Below are 24,861 nucleotides of genomic sequence, written 5' to 3'. Positions count from 1 at the left end.
AAAAGACCAATGAAAGATACAAATATCTACCAGGACAAACTATACAAAATCAATAGATTTCGTTCTGAAACAATCACAGGAAAATGTGAATGTTATCAATATGGTTGTTTAGCATGTGGAAAACATTTTAGATATCAATGTTACAGCTAGGAACGCACAATATAGGAATTGCAACGAATATAATAATTTTGCACACTATTGTCCAAAAGATATACAAATAGGTACATAAGAAGAATCAATGACCTGATGAAGATATTCAGAAGGAAGACAAGATCTTCATCCTTACTGAATTACAGAAGAATTAGATAACAGAAGCAAATACGAATCTAGAATATGAACGAAATTTTAGTTCAGTGGAGATTTTATGTTAAGCTCCATTCAGGTAGCCAATACAGAGAAGAAAATATGTCCACTAGTAATTAATCGAATTTAATAATCGAATTGGTAAAACGAAATTCAGAGGTTAAACACGAGAATCTTGAACTAGAAAATCGATAACAGAGGAATCAGGTCTGTAGACACACCGACACACCGACAAACAGGTAGTAGAAACGGAATACCTTAGTATGAGTCAGGGAATACGTACAACGTCAACAATAATAGAAGGAAAGAATACAAATAATAGAAGCCTAAAACAAATCTGGTAAACAGGTGAGAATAGAAAATAAAGTTACGAAAGAAAGAATAAGAAGAAAACAATACAGAAATGTAGATAGTGGAATAATAAGAATGTGTAAAAATAAAAGAGAAGGCGAAGATATAAAGGAATTAGTCAAGAAAAAAGATGTAGAGGATAAGTTTAAAGAAATGATATAAAAAGATGATGGATGGAAGTCTGAAGAATTAAAGCAAACCGTTGAGACACAGGTGAAGAAGAGAGTCAGAAAGAAAAGGAATGCGTACAAGTTTGCGTTGCACTAGAACATATAAAATACAGGTTTTTTACATTGTGCAAAAATATGCTGTCAGTGGAAAATAACATCTAATAGTGCCATCTTTCATATACACTCACTTATTATATCCGGCGTAAATCACTTGTAATCATTTTATACTAGAACACTACACTTGTAAACCTATAATACTGAGTATTACTTTGTATTTCATTCTGTCGCTATTTGTTCCTTATAAACATGCCTATCCATAAAAAGAATTGAATTTTACATGTAAATAGTTCAAAGTGACGTGCGCCAAAGCTACATCTGCACATAAGAATGATATACAGGTGAAGACGGGTGTCAAGAGGGAAAGAAGCTGCAAAAAGGAGTGAAAAGAGAGAAATTTTTGTATGATAGTTATTAGTAGCGAAAAATACATTAATGAAGTGCCATCTGACAAAGTAAAAGAAGAAAAGAAAACGGAAAAAAGTTCTGATATAAAACAGTTGAATATTTGTTGTTTGTAGTTAAAAGATAAAGTGTTGAATGTTTGTTTATTTCGGCTCCTATTGCCTATTATTTCGTGTGCTTGAGGGAACTCAAACGATGTTTTCGAATATCGTAGCTTTTGATATGTTAATAGTATTGAGTGAAGTCGGGAGAATTATCGCGAGGCTGCGCGGCTATAAGGTCACCACAGTTTCCCAATCGTGCTGGGCAGTCGGGGAAAGCATTTCGTCTCTTACACTTGGTGTGCAGAGGACTGGGCATGCCCCTCCTCAACACAAAAGACGTCAGCAGATCAGGCGCCGTGTTTAGGATAAACGGTCTCCCGGCATCCTTGCTGCAGTCCATGTGGTTCCCCAAATCTCGAAAACACGATTCGCCAGGGATGCTGCGATAAGCAACATGACGGTTTGGAGGATTCTGCTCAACAACGTGCTCCATTTTGACCATGTTCATCTGAATCAGGAACTCCGAGAACAAGATTTACATATCCGTCTAGTTTTGTCAGTGGATGAGTGCCAGGAAACCCATGTTTCCACCGGGACATTCTGTGGACGGATGTAGCAACCGTCAAGAGTAATGGAGATATCAGCATACACAACGCACACTACTGGTCCAGTTTCAATCCTTTTTTGAAGTGTCTACGTGCACTACAAACAGAGAAAAATGCCTGTGCCGGGTGGACTGATAGTAGCAATACAACTTCAAATAACAGACGTAGATCCCAAACCGCAGAATTTAATGATAAGTGTTTCCCGTTAAAGTTGTTTCTATTTCAATAATACTTCCAAAGAAATCGAAATTGATACCAATTTCGATTTGAAATTTTGAAGTTGACCACCGTGGATGTATCCCCGCTACGCCAATTGATATAGAAGCATCACCATTGATTCTTCACGTACGAATTGGTCATTCAGTTTTTTGTTGTTGTTTGAACCCACACAGCACAGGCACGTCCAAAGTACGTCCAAATATGGTCCAAAAATTGACGAAGGACGTCCAGAAATTGAGCCGATTCAGGTCCTCTGGACGTAACATGGACCAACTTACTACGTCCAGATGTCACCTCGCGAGTATGGTACGGTACACGTCCATAGATGGTCCACCATGGACGTAAAGTGTACCTTAACGGGACATTAATCGTATGTCCACTGGACGTTTGTATAGATCTTAATAGTTGTCCATGGAACTTCCATTACATGTTCATTTGTTGGAGAGCGAGTGGGTCAGTGAGTCAGTGTGGGACATTGCCGACGTCCATAAGACGTTTATGGACGTAAGAAGACGTTCAGTGTATGTCATGTGGACATCGAGGTGTACGTTTATGGACGTTCACTGGTCGTCGATGTAAACCTCTATAGACGTAAATCTTTTGTCCAGAAAACTTCCATTAGACCGTATGGAAGTGCAGTCTACGTCCAATGGACATCCGATTTGGACCTGTATGGAAGTACAATGTATGTCGAATGGATGGCAGATACGGAGTTGTATGAACGTACACCGATGTCCAGTATTCGTCCATAGGGGCAAAACGGACGTACATCGAATGTTCAGTGTACATCCACTGGACGTTGCATAAGTATGTAGAGGGACGTCCATTGGACGTTTCATAGGTATGTAGAGGGACGTCCATTGGACGTTTCGTAAGTATGTAGAAGGACATCCACAGGACGTTAGTCAGACGATCTGTGTGTGTACCATTATGGATTTCGAATGCAGTGCTAATTAGAGGTGACTCGTAATAGAAATCACATCGGTAAAAACTAAAGTTTCCTCGCCTCGAACAAAGGGGAGAATGCTAACTCATCCACTAAATAATGCATATTATTGAAGTATAACAATGTGCAACATTTATTTGGTGGATGAGGAGCGTTCTCCCCGTTGTTCGAGGCGAGAAAACTTTAGTTTTTACCGATGTGATTTCTCTCACGAGCCACCTCTAATTAGCATTGCATTCGAAATCCATAATGGTACACACATAGATCGTCTGACTAACGTAGCTGTGGAAATAAAAATGACATTAAACAAAACATTGAAGTCTACAATAAAGGCTATATAAAAAGTGGATAGTAATCGAACAGTACTTGTAGAAACATTGTAAAATGTACTTCAGAAATCAGACCTTTAATTTTTTACGCGGATATTATATTTGAAATACATTAACTCGCAAAAAGAAATTCCAAAAGACTGTGAAGAATTATTCAACTACATTTTACAAGTCTCTCCACAAAAAAAGGACATACACCCTTGTTGTAGCTTTACTCTTCAATACTACAAAACAAAGAATTGAACACTAATTGCATATGTGTAATTTCTCCACGCGTGAGGAAGACAAAAGATGATTGTACAGTTATCTTCATAAATACCTAGATTTCATGTAACGGAATTATAACGGACCAGGGTCTAGGTACTTACGTGGGTGACTGTACAAAGTTGACTTCCATTTTGGTTATGGGAAGTTAATGTGCAGTACATATATTAATGAAAAAAGATAAAGTAAGACTAACATATTTATTAAACTATTAATATATATTCCAAGCCAACTTCGGGTTATTCGTACACATCCTTTGATCTTGTAACACAAATGTTTATTTAAACCATTTCAGTTCACCTTGTTCACAATTTAACTTTTTGGCTTAAAAATGAACCTCTTTATTATGTTTTAAAAAATATTTCAAGTTAGTATTTGAAGTGAAATGAACTGTCCTTGAAAGATTTTGTTTTCTTTTTTTCTGTCATTTTCAACTGCCTGTTTTGCATTCCTCACCAACAGACCTGAAACAAAAGGTCACACATTAAGACATCAATAGTGTCATTAATCTCTACACACTAAATTATGTCAATATAGTTGTTATATTTAAAACTAAACAGGTAATTGCTATGAATAAGAAGACACAACACACATAGCATACATATGCCCAAAGTACGTTCAGTGAACGTTCGATGTATGTATACAGTGCCGTAACATGCCCCCTTATGACTGTGTCTATATTTTATTTACTGCATACAGCAGCATTTTTTTCGAGAGATTAATTAGTTTTTCGAAACAATCACACAATATAATTTCGGAAATTTTAAATGATCTGTTCGTTATTAATAAAATACTTTCCTATCCTCCATATTTTTCAACTTTATAAATACTTAATTGAATCTTTTATTTTGAGTAAGCTGTAGATATTGTGAAATCGTCCTATAATTATATGTTCGAACCCAATCTAGACTCCATATTTGCAAAAAAAAATAAATAAAATAAAATAAAATAAAAATTAAAAATAAATAAATAAATAAAATTATGCGGGAAGAGTTTATCGGGTATCAAATACTTTACGATGATATTTTAATCCTATCTTTGGTTCTCCATGACAGAGGTTAGATTAAATAGTGTGACACTTGTCGATGAACAGTGACAGTGCAAACAACGTACAATATTTTCTCAGTCTGCTCGCCAGATACAAACGTCGGCTAGACATTGTGTTGTAAAAGTAGTCACAGTGTCGGAGTTAATGCAATTACAAATAAAGGTTTCATTAAGGCTTGGATTTCTACGACATGTCATATATTTATCCTGTTATATTTTATAAGTATAATTAAACAAATTTCTGACTCTTGTGAATACAAAAATGTCGTTTTCAATCGTCATATACATGCATATTTAAACCACACTTTAGATTGAGGTCATATTTAGGCTAGTGATATAAAAGCTTATTTTTGATCATATTTTAGATGAGTTTCATTTCTGCTTTGTTATCTTTAGAAATGAGGCGATGCGGTCATTCAACGTATCCGTTCAAAAGTTATCGTGGGGAGTGACGGCCTGATGTACTAACAGTACAGCACTATAAGCCTCCCTGCGTGATCCTAATAAATAAATAAATGCTCCTAATCCTTATAGGGAAAATGTGCAGGTAATTGACAGCTGGAGTATAGCGATTGTCAGTCGGTTCAGTTATTACTAGTAAAATTCAAGTTATGTGCATTTATTTCACAAAAATGTGAATGACTAGCTTCAGTAATGTTTGGTTTTTGATTTAACACGAGGTAATAGGATTGACACACGTGTTCAAATTATTAGACTCAACATTCAGTTTCTGAATATTTTACTGTTCTTACAATATTACGTGAGAAAATACATTCGAACTTAGTGCAAATTACTGCTTTGTAACTCTGTTCTAATGTCTAGTGGGTGTGGCATATGCTTTTCAATATCAATAAAACAGATGCGTAAGTAAACTCAAATATAATTACTATACAGTGTGTGTATCCAAATTGAAAACAAAAAATGAAACCGAAATTTACAAAAAAAAAAAAGCTCTCTCACACAAAGATCAATATTCAGAAGGAAGACAGAGAATCGCGAAGTATATCGCGAACAATTGATGTTGCCTGATCTGAACTTATAAACAGCGCGTGCATGGGTTTTCTCGGAATTCTACCGTTTCCTCCCACTTTCTTCATCTCACCATTACTATCATGTACATTGAGTCCTTTGGCCTACCCGGCATAACCTTGGAGGTAAACTCAAAGATTTCATTTGTCATTTCACTTTTGACTACATTTATGTAGATTATTTGGCAAAGAAGTACAACCTTGGAGTTGTCAAAGCTCTTATTTGTGTACGTTGGGAAAATGATAAGGTGAACAGCATACAAGTCAGCATTAACCTATTTACAAAACTGTTACTATGATACTGACATCTGCTTTTTTTTTTTTTTTTAATGCTCATCTACATCTGTCGCATAAATACAGATGACTCAGAACTCAAAATATGTCCAACTAACGTCAATTACATGTTCTATACCCCGCGTCACCTAATTGGCGTATGGCATCAGCCAATAAGCGTGCAATATGCTGTTACAATCCTTCAGTGAGGAATCTAATCATTCATAATCGATTTTGTTCATATTTATGGACAATTATGAATGATTATATTCCTCACTGAAGGTTTGGGAACAGTGCACTGCGAGCTTATTTGCTGATACCATACACCAATTCGGGTGAAGTGGAGTATAGCTTAGTAAATTTCAAATTTCATTCTACAGGAGTATTTAAAGTTAGTATTGATTATATTAATGTGTGTTCCATATTCGCAAGAACATTTATTTTTACAGATTTATGCTCATTACCAGCACTTACGGCCTTAAGCCCATCATGTATTATGACGTTTCTCTGCGAGCACACTATCCAGGGGAGGGGCAAAGAAGAAAGCGACCTGAGACCTGGATTAGGTACGATCCCGGCATTTGAATGGTGTGAAGAGGAAAACCCAGGAGAAAACTTATTCAAGATGGCTAACATGAAAAAGGTGTTAAATTATTTCAATAGAGGGAATCGAACCCTGAATTGCTCGCACCAAAGCGAGTGCGTTAGCGACTATGCCACGCGAGGCCACAATTAACAAGAACAGCATAATATATATCTTCAATGCCAGTAACAATTTTAAAATAATATTATGTCAATAGTCAACTAAAATTTCTAAAATTATGGAAAGTACTCTACCGTTTTTGACGTCCTTCAAGGCGTTCTCGAGCTCTCTTCAACCAACTGCTTATAGATTTCTCTATATCATTTTCCGTCCATTCTATTTTGCTTCTTTTCACTGCGTCTGAAAGGTAACACCAGCATTATAGCTTGTTTATTCAAAAGCAATTAACATAATGACGGATAGAGAGACAATATAACTAAATTAAATTCTGTACTTCAATATGGCCGTTGCTGGGACAGCAGTGACACAGCCCTTCACTTAAGTGGTGACTAACACATCCAATTGGATCCGGGACGAAATACGGAGTACATCATTATGTTCGTAGTACTTCTGCACGACTTTGAACGACATGAAGTATTCGAGTCCCCTATCCCTTATGCTCAGGGTATTTTCCGTTATTGGGTATGATTCTTGCTAATATGACACCGTGGGTTTCGGCACTGGGCAAGAGGTGAGCTTGCCTTATAACATGCGGACACCATATAGTATGGTAAGCGTCCTACTTGCTACGCAGTCACCTCCACGAGCATGTTACTGGAGGAGGGTATGACTTCGGCTATTTGTGCAGCGGGAGTATCCCACTTCCTTACAGTGTGTATGGGCTCGTATGCCATAAAGAATTGGGCAGACAAAGATCCAGGATGGATCGAAAGAAGAGCAACTTCAGTATAAAACAAACCAAAGATCACAATGGTAGAAGGCCTGGGAAATTGGGCACTCGCTTGTTTTAAAGGAGGAAGCAGACTTTACGCAACTTGTGCTGTAGGGCATTGACTGTTCAAGCTAAGGTAGACACCGGATAATATAAACTTTGTGAAAAATGGAAGGAAGTATTTTTGGTACAATAGTAACAGTGAGGTGTAGTATATAGTAACTTAGGCCTATGTTAATTACTATACAGCACTTTTAATTATTATTTTTAAATTGAACGTAAAAGGAAAGATAAAAAATGAAAATTTAGAAGGATAAAAGCTATAGAGAAGCAGTTACTACCATTTTCCGAATACGACAGGGAATAAGTAGCTGTTTAATATCCACGTGTGTTAGAGATTTAAGCTAATGATCTCGGGGTCGGTCGTTCGAATCTTTGGAATTTCTTTTAATATTTCCTTATTTTACTTAATTTATACCATTCGCTATTCTGTATATCTTCCCTTTTCATAAGGATCACTTTCAATTAATGGATGCTCGGATAATCTTGGCTCTTCTGTACTGAAAAATATGAAAAGGAGCGTACAATTACATTTGAGCATTTTTTTAAAGTTGATGCTTCAAGTTCATGCACCGAAGCTAAGGGAGAGATGATAATGAGACGAATGATAATACTAGAATGAAGAGAACGGGAGCAGGTATCGAACCAGCGACCCCACGCACCAGAGGAATCATTCTAGTACTGAGCCACTGCAGTCCCAAAAAATTAAACAAGAAATTAGAATTTTTCATTAGGCACGATTTTAACCTACAAATTGCAATTTTCAATTAAAATTTGCAACAAGGGTGTAATGCACGTTTACAAAAAGCCTATTTTACTTTTACTTTTCCATGATTCTGCGTACATGAAATGAGGGATCCAAGATGATTCAGCATGTTGTGATCACTGCTACATGTGGATCTTGTACCTTAATCAGAAAACAAGGAAATGAAAAAATCCTCTTCTTTTTATATATATTAATATTTTTATATTAAATATCATATGGTAAGCTACGCGAGTAATATACTGTGATATTAACTTGTTGAGACAGTAACATAAAAAAAATGTTGATCCAAGGGACCACAATCTTCCCTAAATGTCAATCTATCCAAAACATTGAAACTAATAACAAAAACTTGAAAACTACTAAAATCCTATCTCCTAAAATCATTTATGTTCTGAGACTTTGATTTCGTTTAATAGTTGCTGCTATTGCTGAGCAACATGTTTTTACAAATATTTAAATACAGAACTGTGTAGTTGAAATAGAAAACAATTGGAAGGAGTGAGAAATATTGCTTACCACGGATGATTACGGAGGTCAGCGTTGAAGAGAAAGATCGTTTCCTTCGCATTCCCAGCCAGCTGAACTCCTTAGCAACTTCGTCAGTTATTAATCGCTTTATAACTCTCTTCACTGTGTCAGCAACGTTGTCACCACCAATTTTAGACAAATGACAAACCTGAAATCCAGACAGTTTATGTTACATGATGATAAACCGAACGTATATTTAAAAAAATACACAAATTGCTTAAGGGTACAGGATGTAAATATATGATGCTCTGTAAAATGGAGTCGTAGTGCGGAAGACGTATCGTATATATATATATACAGGGTGTTAATTAATGAACTATACCGACAAACTGTAAGAGGTGATTCCTCGCATAAAAATAAGAGAAAACGTTCATACGAACCTATCGCGAAATTGCACAGTTTCTGAGCTAGGGCTGTCCAAAATGACGAAAAAGTTAAATTTCAACAGGCCCTATTTCGAATTCCAGAAGGTGTGGATGGTGGTCCTTATCAGCATAAAGGAAGCCACGCATACATAATCCAAAATTGCATGTTTCTTCGATTTTCAATGGGTGTACAGGGTATTCCGTATACGGTGTAATTCTCAGATGTGCTCTCAATACAATTTTCAGGTATACCCTGATTTCAAGGAGGGTCCAAAGTAGGTAGGAGGTAAGCCTTGACAACAATGGACATCCAATGCTTCGTAGGGAAGTCGGAAGTGTTAGGAACCGGCAGCTTCATGTTTTTTCGTGTTCAGAATAATGTGTGATGCGATGTATTTCGTCACGGTATATTTCACGTTTTCTTCACTTTTAAGAGTGAAAGAAAACATCGCCACATGCGTTTTCCCGAGTACGAGAAACCGTGCTGCTGCTGATCCTTAACACTTCTGACATCGCGCCAAAGGATTCCGTGTTGTACACTGTTATGAAAACTTATCGTTTGCATACTCTGGACCAATCATTAAAGTCAGAGCATATCTCAAAATTTCACCCTGCAGGGAATACTCTGTATATCCATTGAACATTAATGAAATGTGCATTTTTGGACTGCATTAGCTTGACTTCCTTTACGCTCATAAGGATCACCATCCACAGCTTCTCGAATCCGAAATAGGGTTTCTAGAAATATGGCTTTTTCACGATTTTGGACAGTCATAGCTATGAAACTATGAACTTTTCCCCACAGGTCCATATGAACTTATCTTATTTTGATATGGGGAACCGCCTGTTACAGTTTGTCGGTATAGTTCATTAACACCCTCTATATAAGTGTGAATTTGGTTCTACTGCATCTAAGTATGGACACCATAAATATGCTTCCAAGTAATATTTCTTCTTTTGGTACAGAATATTGTGGAAGTATTGTTGCAATGGATACAATGAAATCTCAATTTTCTATTATTTTTTATTTTAAAGAAATTTGCAAACGAATTTGGCGAAAAAGTATTCACTTCTCGAAGTTGATTTGTAAAAGAAAAATTCACACTTAAGAGATTAAGAAATATGAACAGAAAGAGGTATGAATTTGTAATAGGAAAGAAGTAAACTATACGTGGAACTGGTAATGAATGAATAGTAGAATCAATAAAGTAAAATAGGGAGGTGCTAACCAAAAGGGGTACATGTTCCCAAAAATGTCAAATAACATACAGCTCCAACCAAAAAAAAAAAAAAATACTTGTCTCTGTATTTAATAGCTGAAAAATTGTAGTATTCATTAAAATGTCTATCATTGACTTTCACGCGCACTACCGAAAACTGTTTCACATATTTATACAGTTATTTTACACTTCTCCCCCTGACATGAAGTACTGCGTACACAATCTCAACTTTCAATAGAATGAGATTTCAAGCAGTCCCTGGAATATTATTAAGAGAAAGATGAAATGTTGCTCACCTCTATCACTGGTTTTCCTCACAGTTGTCATGCCGTGGTGATGTTACATATAGTCCAAATAAGATTTTATGCTATGAGCTAGGTTCGTTTGTTTAAACCAGGCGCTTTTTAAAGTTGCTTACTCAAATTAATAATAATATGAATGGTTCAAAGGCAGAGAGAATTCAAATGACTTGAAAGTTTTGGGTTTTACATCTTACGGTCTTTTATGCCCAGTAAGTTCAAGGAGCCTGGACGTACTTAGGTCGTTTAAGTCAGAGCCGGGACCACGAGCGCTGAACGCAAATGTGCTCTCCACTACACCAATCAAATGATTCGAATTCTGATTATAGCCAGACTTGTCAAAAAACAGGTTGTTTAAAATTCAAACCATTTTTATTTTGTAAATATTTACTTTAAGTTAAAGTGAAGTAACCGTGGCTCCTACATATTTTTAATGACGAAAGGCAATTTGAGAAGAACTCGGTCTCCATTGCGAGAAATGACAGTAACCCGGTTCATCTCGAGGCTAAAGGCCAACTATCTTTTTCTTCAAATCCATTACTTTCAGTTCGGAAGTGTGTCAAGTTGCGATACTGCACGATCAAGGGTTGGGAAATTCTTCATTTTAGTTTTAGGATCAGGCAGACTGGGGAAAGGGTCTAGTAGTCCGGATTGGGCCCAGGCCCCTTGCTGCATATGACCGCTTTAACCTTAACTATTAAAAAATAACTGGTTTAAACCAAAAATAAGTATGGTTTTTCCTAACCCTATTCATAAGCAAGGAAATATTATTCATTTCAAGAGACAAGCTTCAAAACCCGAACATAAGAATTAAGTAAATGCATAAAATTCAAAAACTTGATACTGTACCATTTCTTTCTGCAGTTTTGCGTTTCCCAATTGGTCTTCTAGTTGATCGAACTCTTCCATGCTTTGTGCAGGAAGTTTCCTTAAAATAATCTTCACTGTTTCATCCTGGCATTGATTCTCGGTCATTTCCACTTCATTATCATAATTAACTCGATTTCTTAGTAGAATGTCAAGAGTGTCCCTATTGCTATTTACCGTTGCCTTTATAATTGCCAATTGGCGCAATACTTCCTTCTTGAACTCTGAAAAGTACGAGTAAAGCAAAAATGGACATAAGAAAAAGTGGCCAAGTATCGTAACATAACTTGAAGAAACACATGTATAAAACTAAACACAAATAAAGCAACTGCTAAGTGTCTTAACAGAAAGTCGTGTAGTTTCTTTAGACGTCCACTAAACGTCGTGTGCTGGGTGGGTTAGATTACAGTTCTGGCTGTAGAACAAGAATATCATGGTCACAGTTGTTTGATTTAAATCGCAATTTAAATTGCATGTTTTTTTTTTTTAAATGATTTCATCAAGCATATGTCGCTTAAACAACAAATCAGGGAGCGAAATCCTAGGGAAGGGGGAATCTCCCCACTAAAAGCGTGCTAGAAGGTGGAGAATAAAGTTAAGTAATGTCAGAAGATTGCAAAATAATTACAGTAATTAATATGTAATTAATGTGCATTTCTTATCTAATTAATAGTTGAACTAACGGTCAGCGGTATAAATCCCTAATATTGCATAGTTTAATACTTATGAATGCCCAAGTGCGTGAACTTTCTATATCGGAACATTGCAGTTCAAAAGCGCGAAGAGCATCTTTTATTTTCCTTTCTTTCTTTCTTTTTTCAGTTCTACAGTCTCCCCTCCCCCATCCTCGACATCGATTTTATGATTCCGCACCATGCAACTAATAGGAACTAATGTTTTATCTTTTACTCTGTCATCATTTAACAAAGACACCGAAACCCAGTACTTTATCATATAAGAAAAGAAGCATTATTTACATTTTATTCTGTTTTCTAAAAATATCAGGTAAAAGTGATTTAAATTTTAAAAAAGTCGATTTAACTGAAAACATCAACACAAATTACTTAAAAGATCGTGATTTGTCATTCCTGATCACGGTTGAAACACAAACTTTGAAGTGCGTATCTACATTAATGAGATTTTGATGTTGGTCTCTTTCATATTAAGATTTTTATACATTAATCTTTCTTTCTGAATTAACAAATCCGTAAATTCTCCTACAAGTGGCAGCCATATTCTGAATCTACATTTACAAAGTACTTGCACAGTAACCCACATACATCTGAACCCTTGATCTTTATAATTCCATTAGTGGGGCCGAGGTACTTATGTGGGTATGAATGCTAAATTATACACTGATTCCACTGTTTCTTTCACTCATATTTTTCTTAACTCGACTAACTTTGTTTCTCATTTAAAAAAAAAGCGGAAAAAATTAGCAGTACAGTCACTCTGCTATTAATATAAAATTAGGGATTTACGATGTATGCTACAGAAAAACAGGAAATAATGCATACTTGCTTTATTAATCTTCGAAAAATGAAATGAAATCTTTGAGTTTTACGTCCCACGGTTATGCCGGTTAGGCTAAAGGAGACGATGATTATGAGAAATGGCGGAATGAAGAAAGTAGGAGGAAACGGGAGAACCCCGAGAAAACCCACGCACATGGTCTTTGTCCACCACAAAATTCACTTGGCGGGAACAGTTTGAACCAGTGACCTCATGCAACAGAGGTGAACGCTCTACCACTGAGCCACCGCGGCACTTTATATAATCTTGGGACTCCCTATTAAATATTTAATAGCGCAAACATTTAAACGTTAATTAAAATTTGCAAAACCTACCTAACAAACCATCATGAACATTAATACATGTATATAGATGTCCCATTATACAACACTAAAATTGAGCTCCCTCGTGGCTAAGCGGTTAGCGTACGCGCCTTTGGCGTGGGAGACCCGGGTTCGATTCCCGGCGGGAGCTCATGTGGTTCGGATTCCACGTTAATCAGTAGGTCCACGTCTCATATAGCCTCGCTGCTGAACGGGACGTTAAACTCAAAATCAACTCAACACTAAAAAAAAAATCAGCTATTGGCGACATTTAAATTTAAGAAGAGATTTCAAATCTCAGAAAAGAACAGCATCCAGCTTGCATATTCTTTGTGTCCTACTACTTAACCGATACCTATATATTCCCTCGTATTTAAATAACATGCATACATATAAATATTACAGTAAGCATATATCGATACGAACCTACGTCACTACAATCTGAAGTTGCCTTCTTTGAAGATTCTGGTGTTGTTTGACTACTACAACTCTCAACTACAGTTGCTGTTGAAGCCGGAGTCTCTTTTAGCAACACGACTTGTGGTGGAACTGGAATATCCGCTATGTCTTCTATTCCCGGATTACAATCCGACTCCGAACTGTCTGAATAAAATGAGGTGCATCTTTCTTTTCGTTTCCGTGTTTTTCGTTGATCCACCTCTTCCTCTGTATTTAGGTCTGATGTTTCCTCAGCTCTCCTTAGGTTTCGTCGAGCTTTATCATAACTATCTGTTTAAAATAAATCCTTAAATTAATAACACTTTTTGCAGCTACCATGTGAAGAAATATTAATAAGTAGAAGTAAATAACTGAGCTTTATTTCACAGTGTAAAACTACAGGTAGACCCCTAAACTATGCAGAGCCAGAAGTAGTAGGCCTATATATACAACTTTATGTTCCAGTAAGATCAGAGATGGAACCTGTTCTTCGTGCTCTGAGTTTACATGAAAAATTAGTATCTCGCTATTCCGTGCCATTATTAGAAATCAAACTAAACTTCCAATCATTACCATTATTAGAAGAATAGATCACTTTCCTCTGATAAGCATCTACTCAAACCGGAAATTTCATAAATCATCCGTTTAGGGTTTTCAACATTAATCGCCATAAATAAAAAACAGTAATACAGGCCAAGAAGCGGTTTTCGAAATCCGATTCAGTGACTCAAGGAAAAGAAACACACTGATTCATATATTTTTACAAAAACCTAAAACCATAAAGCCATACTCTCTTAACTTCTAATTTTAGTAGTGGTATCCATACAGTATCAAAATCCTTTTATTTCCACTGAAACAGGAAGATGTAGAAACTAGTACTTATTGTGGTTTCAGTTTCGAAACCTCATAATTGTAACTGACAAAGAGTAAATGTTTTTCATATGAATTCAGAGCCCGAAGTATAGATTCAATCCCTCTATAGTGCTGAACGACGTGTGTGTACTATTTTAGGTTTAATATTGAATCCGCATAGTTTGAAAGTCTTCCCTAGTTTCGCATCTTGAAACGAAACTTACTTGTTAATACCATTAGATCCCCATAAGATTAGCACGTGAACATATTATATAGACTAGTGAGAGGTTGGGTAAGCTTAATTCCTTGAACACACCATTCCTTGAACATAAAAGTAAACAGAAATTCCTGTACCCCCCTCCCATTTATCTAATAAAGACAGAAAACACCCTGTGGGGCTCTAACCCGCCTTCGCTCGCTAACGCTCGCTCGGCAATACTATGTGAATTAAACATTAAATTTTGATACAGAAAGGAGCCAACCTGCTACTAACTTATATGGGGGGACCTGCGTTCTAGAACCTTCCCCAGGAATTCCTTACATTTCAAAAAGAAAGTAGAAAATCTCTCTTGATGTACTAATTATCGTACACAACAATTAGAAAATTACTTTACCGCAATTACTTCTCTCAACAGCCCCCTATCCTCAATATGTATTAAAATCACGTTTTACATGACTTTGCAGAAATCAAACAACGTTGAATGTACTGTTTCTAAAAGTAATGTAACCAAAGCTTAAAAATGCCATTCTACCTCAATTATATCTGAGTTTATGTATATTCCCAAAGTATCTATCACTGAGCCATCACGGTCCCTATTTCAAAAAACAGAAAGTGCTTTTGGGATACGCATAACATTGTGGAAGGAATGAGCGAGCTGTCTGCTATTTCCGAATATTATAACTGATTTAATGCTTTGAATATGAGGATACATTGAACAAATAAAGTATAAGGGCATATAGCACTTACCATACGATGCGAGGATCCGCATAGTGTAGCTATCCCATTCTTCACTTGGCGGTGTTTGGTGTTGAACGGCTCGCACAATCCTTTCAATGTTTTTCCATTTGGGCCACGCACATTTGTCGTGTGTCATTTTATAATTACAATTGTGTGCCACAATTTGTAATATGACACAAAACAAAAAGCAACACAGGAATATTAATGCACTACACTGAATGCTGCAGTCACTTTATAATAAAAATTTTATGCCAGAATATTAACTTTTTTAATATGGCACAAAACACAAAACTTCACAACGCACTTGCAGTTTAAGATTAAACTTTTTATATAAATCACGTTTTAGAAACCCCGTCAGCTCAAAAAGTAATGTAAATACTGCCAGTATAATTATATCACTAACTGATTGTTGAAATTAACCTTCGGCATTTTATGAGTGCTTCTGCGGAAATGTTTTAATTACAATTCTTCCAGTAGTATAATTCCCAACTGTAGAAGCACTACACAATGAAAAGTACAAAAAACTCGCACCACACTGTTATTCGGCATAAGTATTTCACCTAAATAGGTTATATAATTTCTTCATTAAAACTTTCTACTTACGTTTCATTACAGTATCATCATAACACTTGCACAAACAACTTGCAACTGTCATCGCATCACTGCTGCCAGCTCAAAATCAACACTGCCAATACTCTAACGTAAATAAATTACTAAATGATTATTGAAATTAGTTCGAATATTAAAGCAAAAGAAACGAAAAGATGAGGAAAAAAGATACCGTCAAGATATTCTAATTGACGTTCAGGATTAAAATTGGTTATCAAATCTTTTGCTTCACTTACCTTGCTGTGACTCAGTGATAGCCATACAAATATCGGCTCGAGGGCCAGATCCGGCCCCCAAACGAATATATTCCGCTCTTATGTCGGCAATGCCTGCGGCTAGAATGTAGCATCGTTTTTGAATATTGACACGGAAATTTTCAACTCTTAAAAATAATATAAAGCAAAGGTTTAAACTAGATGTGAATTTATAATATAAATGTAAAAATAGAGCCAAGTTTTCGTTATCACTTCGATCTTCAAGAAAAAGATTAGAAATCTAAAACGATGCTAATACTGAAATCTGGAAATTAGAGAATGAAATTGACAAATTTAATGCTACTGAAGGCAAGTTGTTAAAGACCCAAAATTAATATTTCGATTTTCGAATTTCAATAGAACTTCGCGCATCCTTTCAGATCTCTTTTTCTCTTGGGGCCGCGGTGGTTTAGTGGTAGAGCGTTGACCTCTGGTGCTTGGGGTCCCGGGTTCGATCCCAGTCCCCGCCAAGTGAACTTTGTGGTGGACAAACACCGTGTGCGTGGGTTTTCTCGGGGTTCTCCCGTTTCCTCCCACTTTATTCATTCCACAATTTCATTCATTACTCATCATCACCGTCTCCTTTAGCCTAATCGGAATAACCGTGGGACGTAAAACTCAAAGATTTCATTTCATTTTTTTTCTCTATTTTCTTTATTTTTTCCCTTTTGTTTGCCCCCATGATTTTTAAATATACGAGAGCTTCATTTTTCACATTCGTATTTTTGGAAGGCGTGGCTGTGAAGATTCGCGAAGCCTGGAGATCTACGCAAATGATAGAAACATTTTGCTTAATATGGTGGATCCATAAAAGTCCATATAAGTCCATGGTCATCTGTGGACAATTTTTAGACGTCCATTGGACAACGTGAGCTGTGTGGGTTCATCTCTGATGTATCGGAAGATTTCGGTACGATTTGTGGAGGCGTCTTCCGAGCATACTCATTGTTTATTTATTTATTTATTTATTTATTTATTTATACAGCTTTATCGGTATTACCGGCATCTAAGGCCTTAAAGCCTTCACACACTAAAGGAAGCAGCCTAGGACCTGTAACTTATATAGGTACCATCCCGGTATTTGCCTCGTGTCAATGAGTAAAAGCCAAGGAAAATCTCACTCATGATAACTGGTCTGAGAAACTGTTACATTTTTCGACTGAGTGACACCTTCACCGGATGAAGACACACTTGAGAAAACACCAAACAACAGAAGTTCATCGACAATATTGGCAAACTTAAGTCGTGATGAATATAAGCTAAGCCCACTGTTCCCAAATGGGGACAATTAATTCCTTTATCATTTTTTTGTGGATTATTTGTTATGGATTTATTTTGTCTTTTACTATAAGGACCTGGTCCATCTGCTACCACTGGAATCCTCAAAAGATATTAAATGAGACCAGAATCAATACCTTTACAAAGAATTACGAAATTATGAAACAAAAAATAACTTGAACTTAAATGGGTAGGCAAATCCAGAGAGGAGTTAAAGGTGGCGGAAAAGGCACTTCCCTTTCCTTTTCCCTCGCTTCTAGAATAAAAGGCACCAATGCTGCAAAAGTCCAGGTCCCTTTACTAAAGTAACATCTCTAAATAGTAGTGTTGCAACTCTTTTACCAGCACAGTAAAGTTTTTGTCAAAATCCTGACCAAAATTATTTTTCATGTATTTTAATGTGGAAACCATTGCTGTTTACTTTTGACTTACTTCATATTCGTAAATACGTTGAATAAAATGTATATTCACAAATACATGTATTATTTAAAAATAAGTACATAATGCATGTTTACTATTATAGGATGAAACAACCACTTGAAGTGACTTCTCATTGTAACTTCTAAACTGATTGACAGAAAAAGCTGAAATTTTATAACAGGCAAATATCAAAAAGCAAAAGTAGTTTGACATACACCGCAATCCTACCACACTAGCAGTGTTGCCACCCCAAGATAAAATCATATTTTCAAATGGCACTATCTTAGATTATTATATATTTCAAATATACATGTCAAGCGAAAGGTAATATCACACTATTATGATTCAACGTTGCTATAGTACCATAAACATACATATTTTGGAGAACTCTACAATAGTAATTGCGCACCTGAGATGGACGGGGCAGTGCTTATTTGAAGTAACTTAGTTTTGGATACTATGACCATGATATCTCTTACTGATGTACAGTGTACGATGATTTGTGTACGTCCAGTGAAAATCCGAATTGGTCCGATCATTGACAAATATGTAAATATGTCCATGACGAAGGCACTATTAATATTCTCTAACTGATGTACAGTGTACAACCATTTGTGTAGTCCAGTGGACGTTCAAATTGGTTCAATTATTGACGAATGCGTAAGTAGGTCCATGATGGACGTACTATTGATATCCTCTTACGGATGTCCAATGTACGACCACTTGTGTACGTCCTGTGGACGTTCGAATTGGTCCGTTATTGACTAATGCGTAAGTAGGTCCATGACAGACGTACTATTGATATCCTCTTACGGATGTCCAATGTACGACCACTTGTGTACGTCCTGTGGAAGTTCAAATTGGTTCAATTATTAACGAATGCGTACGTAGGTCCATGACGGACGTACTATTGATATCCTCTTACGGATGTCCAATGTACAACCATTTGTGTACGTCCTGTGGACGTTCGAATTGGTCCGTTATTGACTAATGCGTAAGTAGGTCCATGACGGACATACTATTGATATCCTCTTACGGATGTCCAATGTACGACCACTTGTGTACGTCCTGTGGAAGTTCAAATTCGTTAAATTATTAACGAATGCGTACGTAGGTCCATGACGGACGTACTATTGATATCCTCTTACGGATGTCCAATGTACAACCACTTGTGTACGTCCTGTGGACGTTCGAATTGGTCCGTTTATTGGCAAATGTGTAAATAAGTCCAAAGTGCATGTACTATGGACATGTCTTTATGGACATCCATTAAACGTCCAAGAGTGGAGGTTCAGGAAACGTCCAGACCAGTACCTTAACTTACTAACTCCAAAGGAGATCCATGAGGGTTCTCCATTCTAGGTCCACTCTTGGACGTACATTTGATGTCCATAAAGACACGTCCATAGTACGTCCAATTTTGTACGTTAACAACCCACGTCCACATACGTTCAAAAGTGGACGTGTTATGGACATACTAAAATAAAGGTGTTTATCCTAAAATGTCCAAAAATATCCACAGACGTCCATGGACTTATGTGGACTTCTATGGATCATCCATATTGCGTCCACTGTTGGACCTATTTCGGCATTGGTATGTAAACGGACCAATGAGGACAAACTATGTACATCCTTTTCTGGACGTCCATTCTACGTCTAATGTAGACGTCCATTGCTCTTCCACATTTGTCCTATTATATAACAACGCCAACATAGGTCCATGACGACCCTAATATGGATGATCCATAAAAGTCCACACACATCCATGGGCGTCTGTGGACGTATGTGGACATAATATGGATGATCCATAAAGGTCCACATAAGTCCATGGACATCTATGGACAATTTTTGGACATGTATGGATATTTTTGGACGTCCGGTGGACGACGTGTGCTGTGTGGGAAGTGTCTGTGTGAACTACGAACAGAGGAAAATGCCTGAGATGGCAATTGGTCTGAAGTGGCAATTCAACAACAAATAACATAAGTAGATAGCAAACCGTAACATATGACGAAAAGTTTTTCCCGTAAAAGTTGTTTCTTTATCAGTAATACTTCCAAAGAAGTCGAAATTGATACCAGTTTCCATTAAAAATTTTGGAGTTGAACCCTTTGATGCATTCCCAGTACGCCACTGGATATGGGAGTATCACCATTTTGTTCTTCAGATACGATTTAGTAATTCATTTTCTGTTTGAAGTGTCTCCGTGCACTACGAACAGAAAAATGAGTTTACCAGATGATCTGATAGTAGCAATACAACAAATGACAGACGTAGATCCGAAACCGTAGAATTTAACGAAAAGTGTTTCCCGTAAAAGTTAATTCTTTTTCAATATTACTTCTAAAAATCGAAAATAATACCATTTTCCATTAAAAATTTTAGAGTTGACCCCCGTTGGTGTATTCCCACTACGCCACTGGATATGGAAGTATCACCATTTGATTCTTCATGTACCATTTGGTCATTCATTTTTTGTTTCCAGCGTCTACGTGCACTAGAAGCTGAGAAAAATGCCCAAGACTGGTGGTCTGATACCCCTCTCCCCCTCCCTACATTGCACCATCACACTAAAATGATAAAAAGTCATCCCAGGTCCGAACTTCATCCATGTTGAAAATTTGAATGAGATCGGTTTGGTGGTTCCAAAGTTATGAAGTTTTACTAGTATATACCCGCTTCGCTGGGTGAAATTAAAATTTAAATGCACAATTCCGTATGTCATGTGGTCTGTACCCGTGAAATGTGCTGTTTTCGTTTTTATGGCATCGAATTAAACGGCATCGGAAAGATTATTGATCACCTCGGCCACCCCGAATACCACGTATTCGACGCTAATATTAATCATTTTTGATCATTTTATTATCTCCCCATCTCCCAATGTACGGGGCTGAGTTTGGTTTCAAACGGGATCGGAAATGTCATTCTTTATCTCAGCGACCCTAAAAGCTACGGATCAGACACTAGTGTCGGATAATTTTGAACATTTTTATATATATCTCCCCTCCTCTTCTTTCATGTTGTGCAGCACGGCATTGGATGTGTCACCGGCCATCTCAGTGACCCAGAAAACTATGGATTCGACACTAATATGGGTTATTTTTTATTTCCCTCTCCCCCTCTCAGAAGACGCGCGGCTGAATTTGGAATTAACACCATAAGAAGTGTCATTGTTCATCTCGGCGATCCCAGAAACTATAGATTCAACACTAATTTCGAATCATTATATCCTCCTCCCCCATGTTGCGGCCCATGTCATCGGAAGTGTCACCGTCCATCTGAGCGACCCCAAAAATGTGGATTCAGCACTAATATCTGTGATTTTCGACCATTTTTAAACCTTTTACTCCCCATCAACCACGTTAAAGGTTTGAATCTGAATTTAAACGGGATCGAAAGTATCACTGATCATCAAAGCGACCCAGAAAACTATAAATTCTACTGATAGTGGACATATTCGACCATTTTTAATATATCTCTTTCTCCCCCTCCTTCAACTTGTGGAGCTGATTTTGGATTTAAACCGGATCGGAAATGTCTCTGTTCATCATAATGATCCCGAAAACTATGGATTAGACACTAATATTGGTCATTTTCAATCATTATTATATACAGCTCCTCCTCCCCCTCACCCGTACTGCGGCACACGCCATCAAAATTTCACTGTTAATCTCAGCAAATCCTAAAACTATGGATTCGACACTAATATTAGCCATTTCCGATGATTTTTAATGTTTATTCCCCTCCCCTACGTTGCAACTTCCCCCTCCCCAACTATCAGGGCTGAACTTGGATTGTTACAGCATCAGAAGTGTCACTGTTTCTCTCATCGACCCCGAAAACTATGGATTCAACACTAATATTGGTCATTTTGAGCATTTTTTTATTTCTCCGCCTTCCCCCTCCCCTACGTTGCATCGTCAAGGTGAGTAGCCTAAGTAATCTCTGCACGAAAACTCATGTATGTTGAAAATTTGATTCAGATCGGTCGGATTGTTCTAGAGTGATAAAGTCACAAAGGCATTCATTTTTATTTTTTTTACATATATCTCCCCCTCCCTCTCCCCTATGGTGGCTCGTTATAGTGAAACGATAAAAACACCCAAGGTCCGACCCAGATACATGTTGAAAATTTGATCGAGATTGGTTGTGTGATTCAAAAGTTATTAGTTTTATTAGTTTTTATTCATGTCCCCCTCCCCGCCCCCTTCCCTAGGATCTACCGTTAAAGTGAAATTACAAAAATGTTTCCAGATCCGAACCTTATACATGTTGAAAATTTGATTGAGATTGGTCGGGTGGTTCAAGAGTGATGAAGCCACAAAGACATTTTTATTTTTTTTACATATATCTCCCCCTCCCCTCCTCTATACTGGCTCATCATAGTGAAACGATAAAAAGCACCCAAGGCCCGACCCTCAAACATGTTGAAAATTTGATAGAGATTGGTTGTTGGTTCAAAAGTTATTACTTTTTATTCATGTTCTATAAGGGTTCTGAACACGCTAAAAGTAAAAAACATTTCGAGCAACCACTAAAAAATGCTCGCTTTGCAAAAATTGCTCACAGTGCTGCTGTGTAGACCGATCGACCTACAAAGATTGACGGGTTCACCAACGCACACACACACACACACATACACACACACATACACACATATATATATACACTAACAAGTACAAAACAGTTGAGATGTGAGATCTTTCATAAATTTTCACTCAAGTAATATTTAGGTTAGCTACGCAAAGTAAGAATTGTTCCCTTTTTCTATCTTATCTTTATGTCCATTTAAAAATACTCCAGAAGGGGAAAAAGTTATCCCTGGTAGCGATAAAATTTTTCTTCTCCAGGGTGGGAAAGATTTTTGTCAGGGGGGGAATTCGCACCCTGGTTGAATGTGAGAGAACAAGAGCAATAAAACTACGTAAGTAGGCCTAATATAATAGAAATATTTGCAGAAAAAATGCTAGAACATTATACCGCTTCAAATTAACTTCGACATTCAGCAGTTCGTTTGCTCTTTTTGATGAGCATTAATTTTAATTGTAATTTAATTATATTCCATGATCACTATGTTAATTATGATTTATGAACCATTGTCTTCTACAGGGACATAATCATAGGCGTGCGCAACGTGGGTGCCATGGGTGCCTTGGCACCCCCATTAGACAAACTTTTTATGTAGAATTATTACAAACTGAAAACAAATTACGTGTAAATTATTTCCCGTCTGCATGTGTGCCGTGCGTCGCCGACGCAGCGTCGGGTGCAATGACGCTATCTTTTCTTAGGGGAACGGGGGGGGACGACATTCCATATGGTGGTACTTTAGTTCTGGCACCCACTTTCCCAATGTCCTGCGCACGCTAGTGGACATAATATAGTGGGAAGTTAATGAGCATGGGAAGGGGGGCCCAAAAATAATCCTGCGGGGGGCTCGACATTTTTGCGTTACGCTACTGAGCGCATCACTTGGAGATCCACAGGGTTCGACCTTCCTAAAATAAAACTTTGTAAGTTGACATCTTATTTTTATAATACATAATCTTAATAAAACTATACTTGTTTAGAAGAGAAATAATTGATATATCCTAAAGCAATCCAATCTTTCTAGTGTCGTGGCTCACTTGAGTTGCGTTGATTTTGAGTCTAACATCCCTTTCAGCAGCGACGCTAATGAGACGGGACCTACTCATTAACGTGGAATCGAACCCGGGTCTCTCATGTCAAAAGCGCGTACACTAGCCACTTAGCCACGAAGGAGCTCATCGATGCTGCTTGTAGTAACTGCTATCCACTGTGCCCCACATAATTCAAAAATCATTTTCAAAATTATATTTCATATATAAAAATTAAGTGATAAATTACAAATTCACAACACTAAATATATAATTTATAATCATGTAATCAGCGTTCGAAGTGGGAAAAAAAGGTAGAGGCGGTATGTTTTATTATGATTTTGACTGTTATTTAAATATTAGGCCTATCTTGATCACTGAAAAACCAGAGGCGGTATGCCATACCACCGCATACCGCCTTACTTCGACCACTGCATGTAATACTGTTATAATGGGAGACATTAAAAAAAAAAGATGATCAAACTAGTTAGATCTAATATTATGAATTCAATACTCATATAATGTGATGAACAATGCTGTTTTTCAGATGTAGATCTGGCTCTACGTATATTCCCATATTTGTTTGTTTGTTTGCTTGTTTTTTAATGTAAGAGATGAGAAAAAATCTCGCACAGATACATAGTGACAAATGGCGGGCGATTTCATACAGCCTTTTCGGGAGTTTTAGGATGAACAGCTTTAGACCATGTTCTAGGAAAATTTTGTAGGTAAATTTATGAAAAAGGGAAAAAGGGAATTTCTTGATAAAACATTGAAAATCCAGGAAAATTCTCACGCTGACAGATTGACCAACATAAATACTTAATTTTTTCTTTGTTTTTCAGAAACAAACAAACCAGTACAATCAGTAGCGTCATATCAGGTTTTGCTAGGAGGGGGCAAGAATGTTCATCTACGCATGAGTTTCATGTTGACCATCTCAAGCATGTATATACAAGAGCCAATTTCCTTTCTTAA

General features: G+C 37.0%; 1 protein-coding gene across 1 annotated transcript; it reads right to left on the bottom strand.

The window, feature by feature from the left end:
- Window positions 1–3,919: 3,919 nt before the first annotated feature.
- On the bottom strand, window positions 3,920–16,721 carry LOC145670703 (uncharacterized). The gene is made up of 6 exons (XM_081739485.1): window positions 15,714–16,721; window positions 13,883–14,185; window positions 11,604–11,845; window positions 8,859–9,018; window positions 6,879–6,984; window positions 3,920–4,157 (listed from the first exon to the last, which is right to left on the bottom strand). The coding sequence occupies exons 1-6, from the start codon at window positions 15,838–15,840 to the stop codon at window positions 4,124–4,126; spliced, it is 972 nt and encodes a 323-aa protein (XP_081595611.1). The 5' UTR covers window positions 15,841–16,721; the 3' UTR covers window positions 3,920–4,123.
- Between the last annotated feature and the right edge of the window lie 8,140 nt (window positions 16,722–24,861).

Source organism: Thermobia domestica, chromosome 14 (assembly GCF_964235325.1).
Source record: "Thermobia domestica chromosome 14, izTheDome1.hap1.1, whole genome shotgun sequence".
NCBI classification, from domain to species: Eukaryota; Metazoa; Arthropoda; class Insecta; order Zygentoma; family Lepismatidae; genus Thermobia; species Thermobia domestica.
The sequence above is the reverse complement of the archived record's forward strand: the minus strand, read 5'-3'. Positions and strand labels throughout refer to the sequence as shown.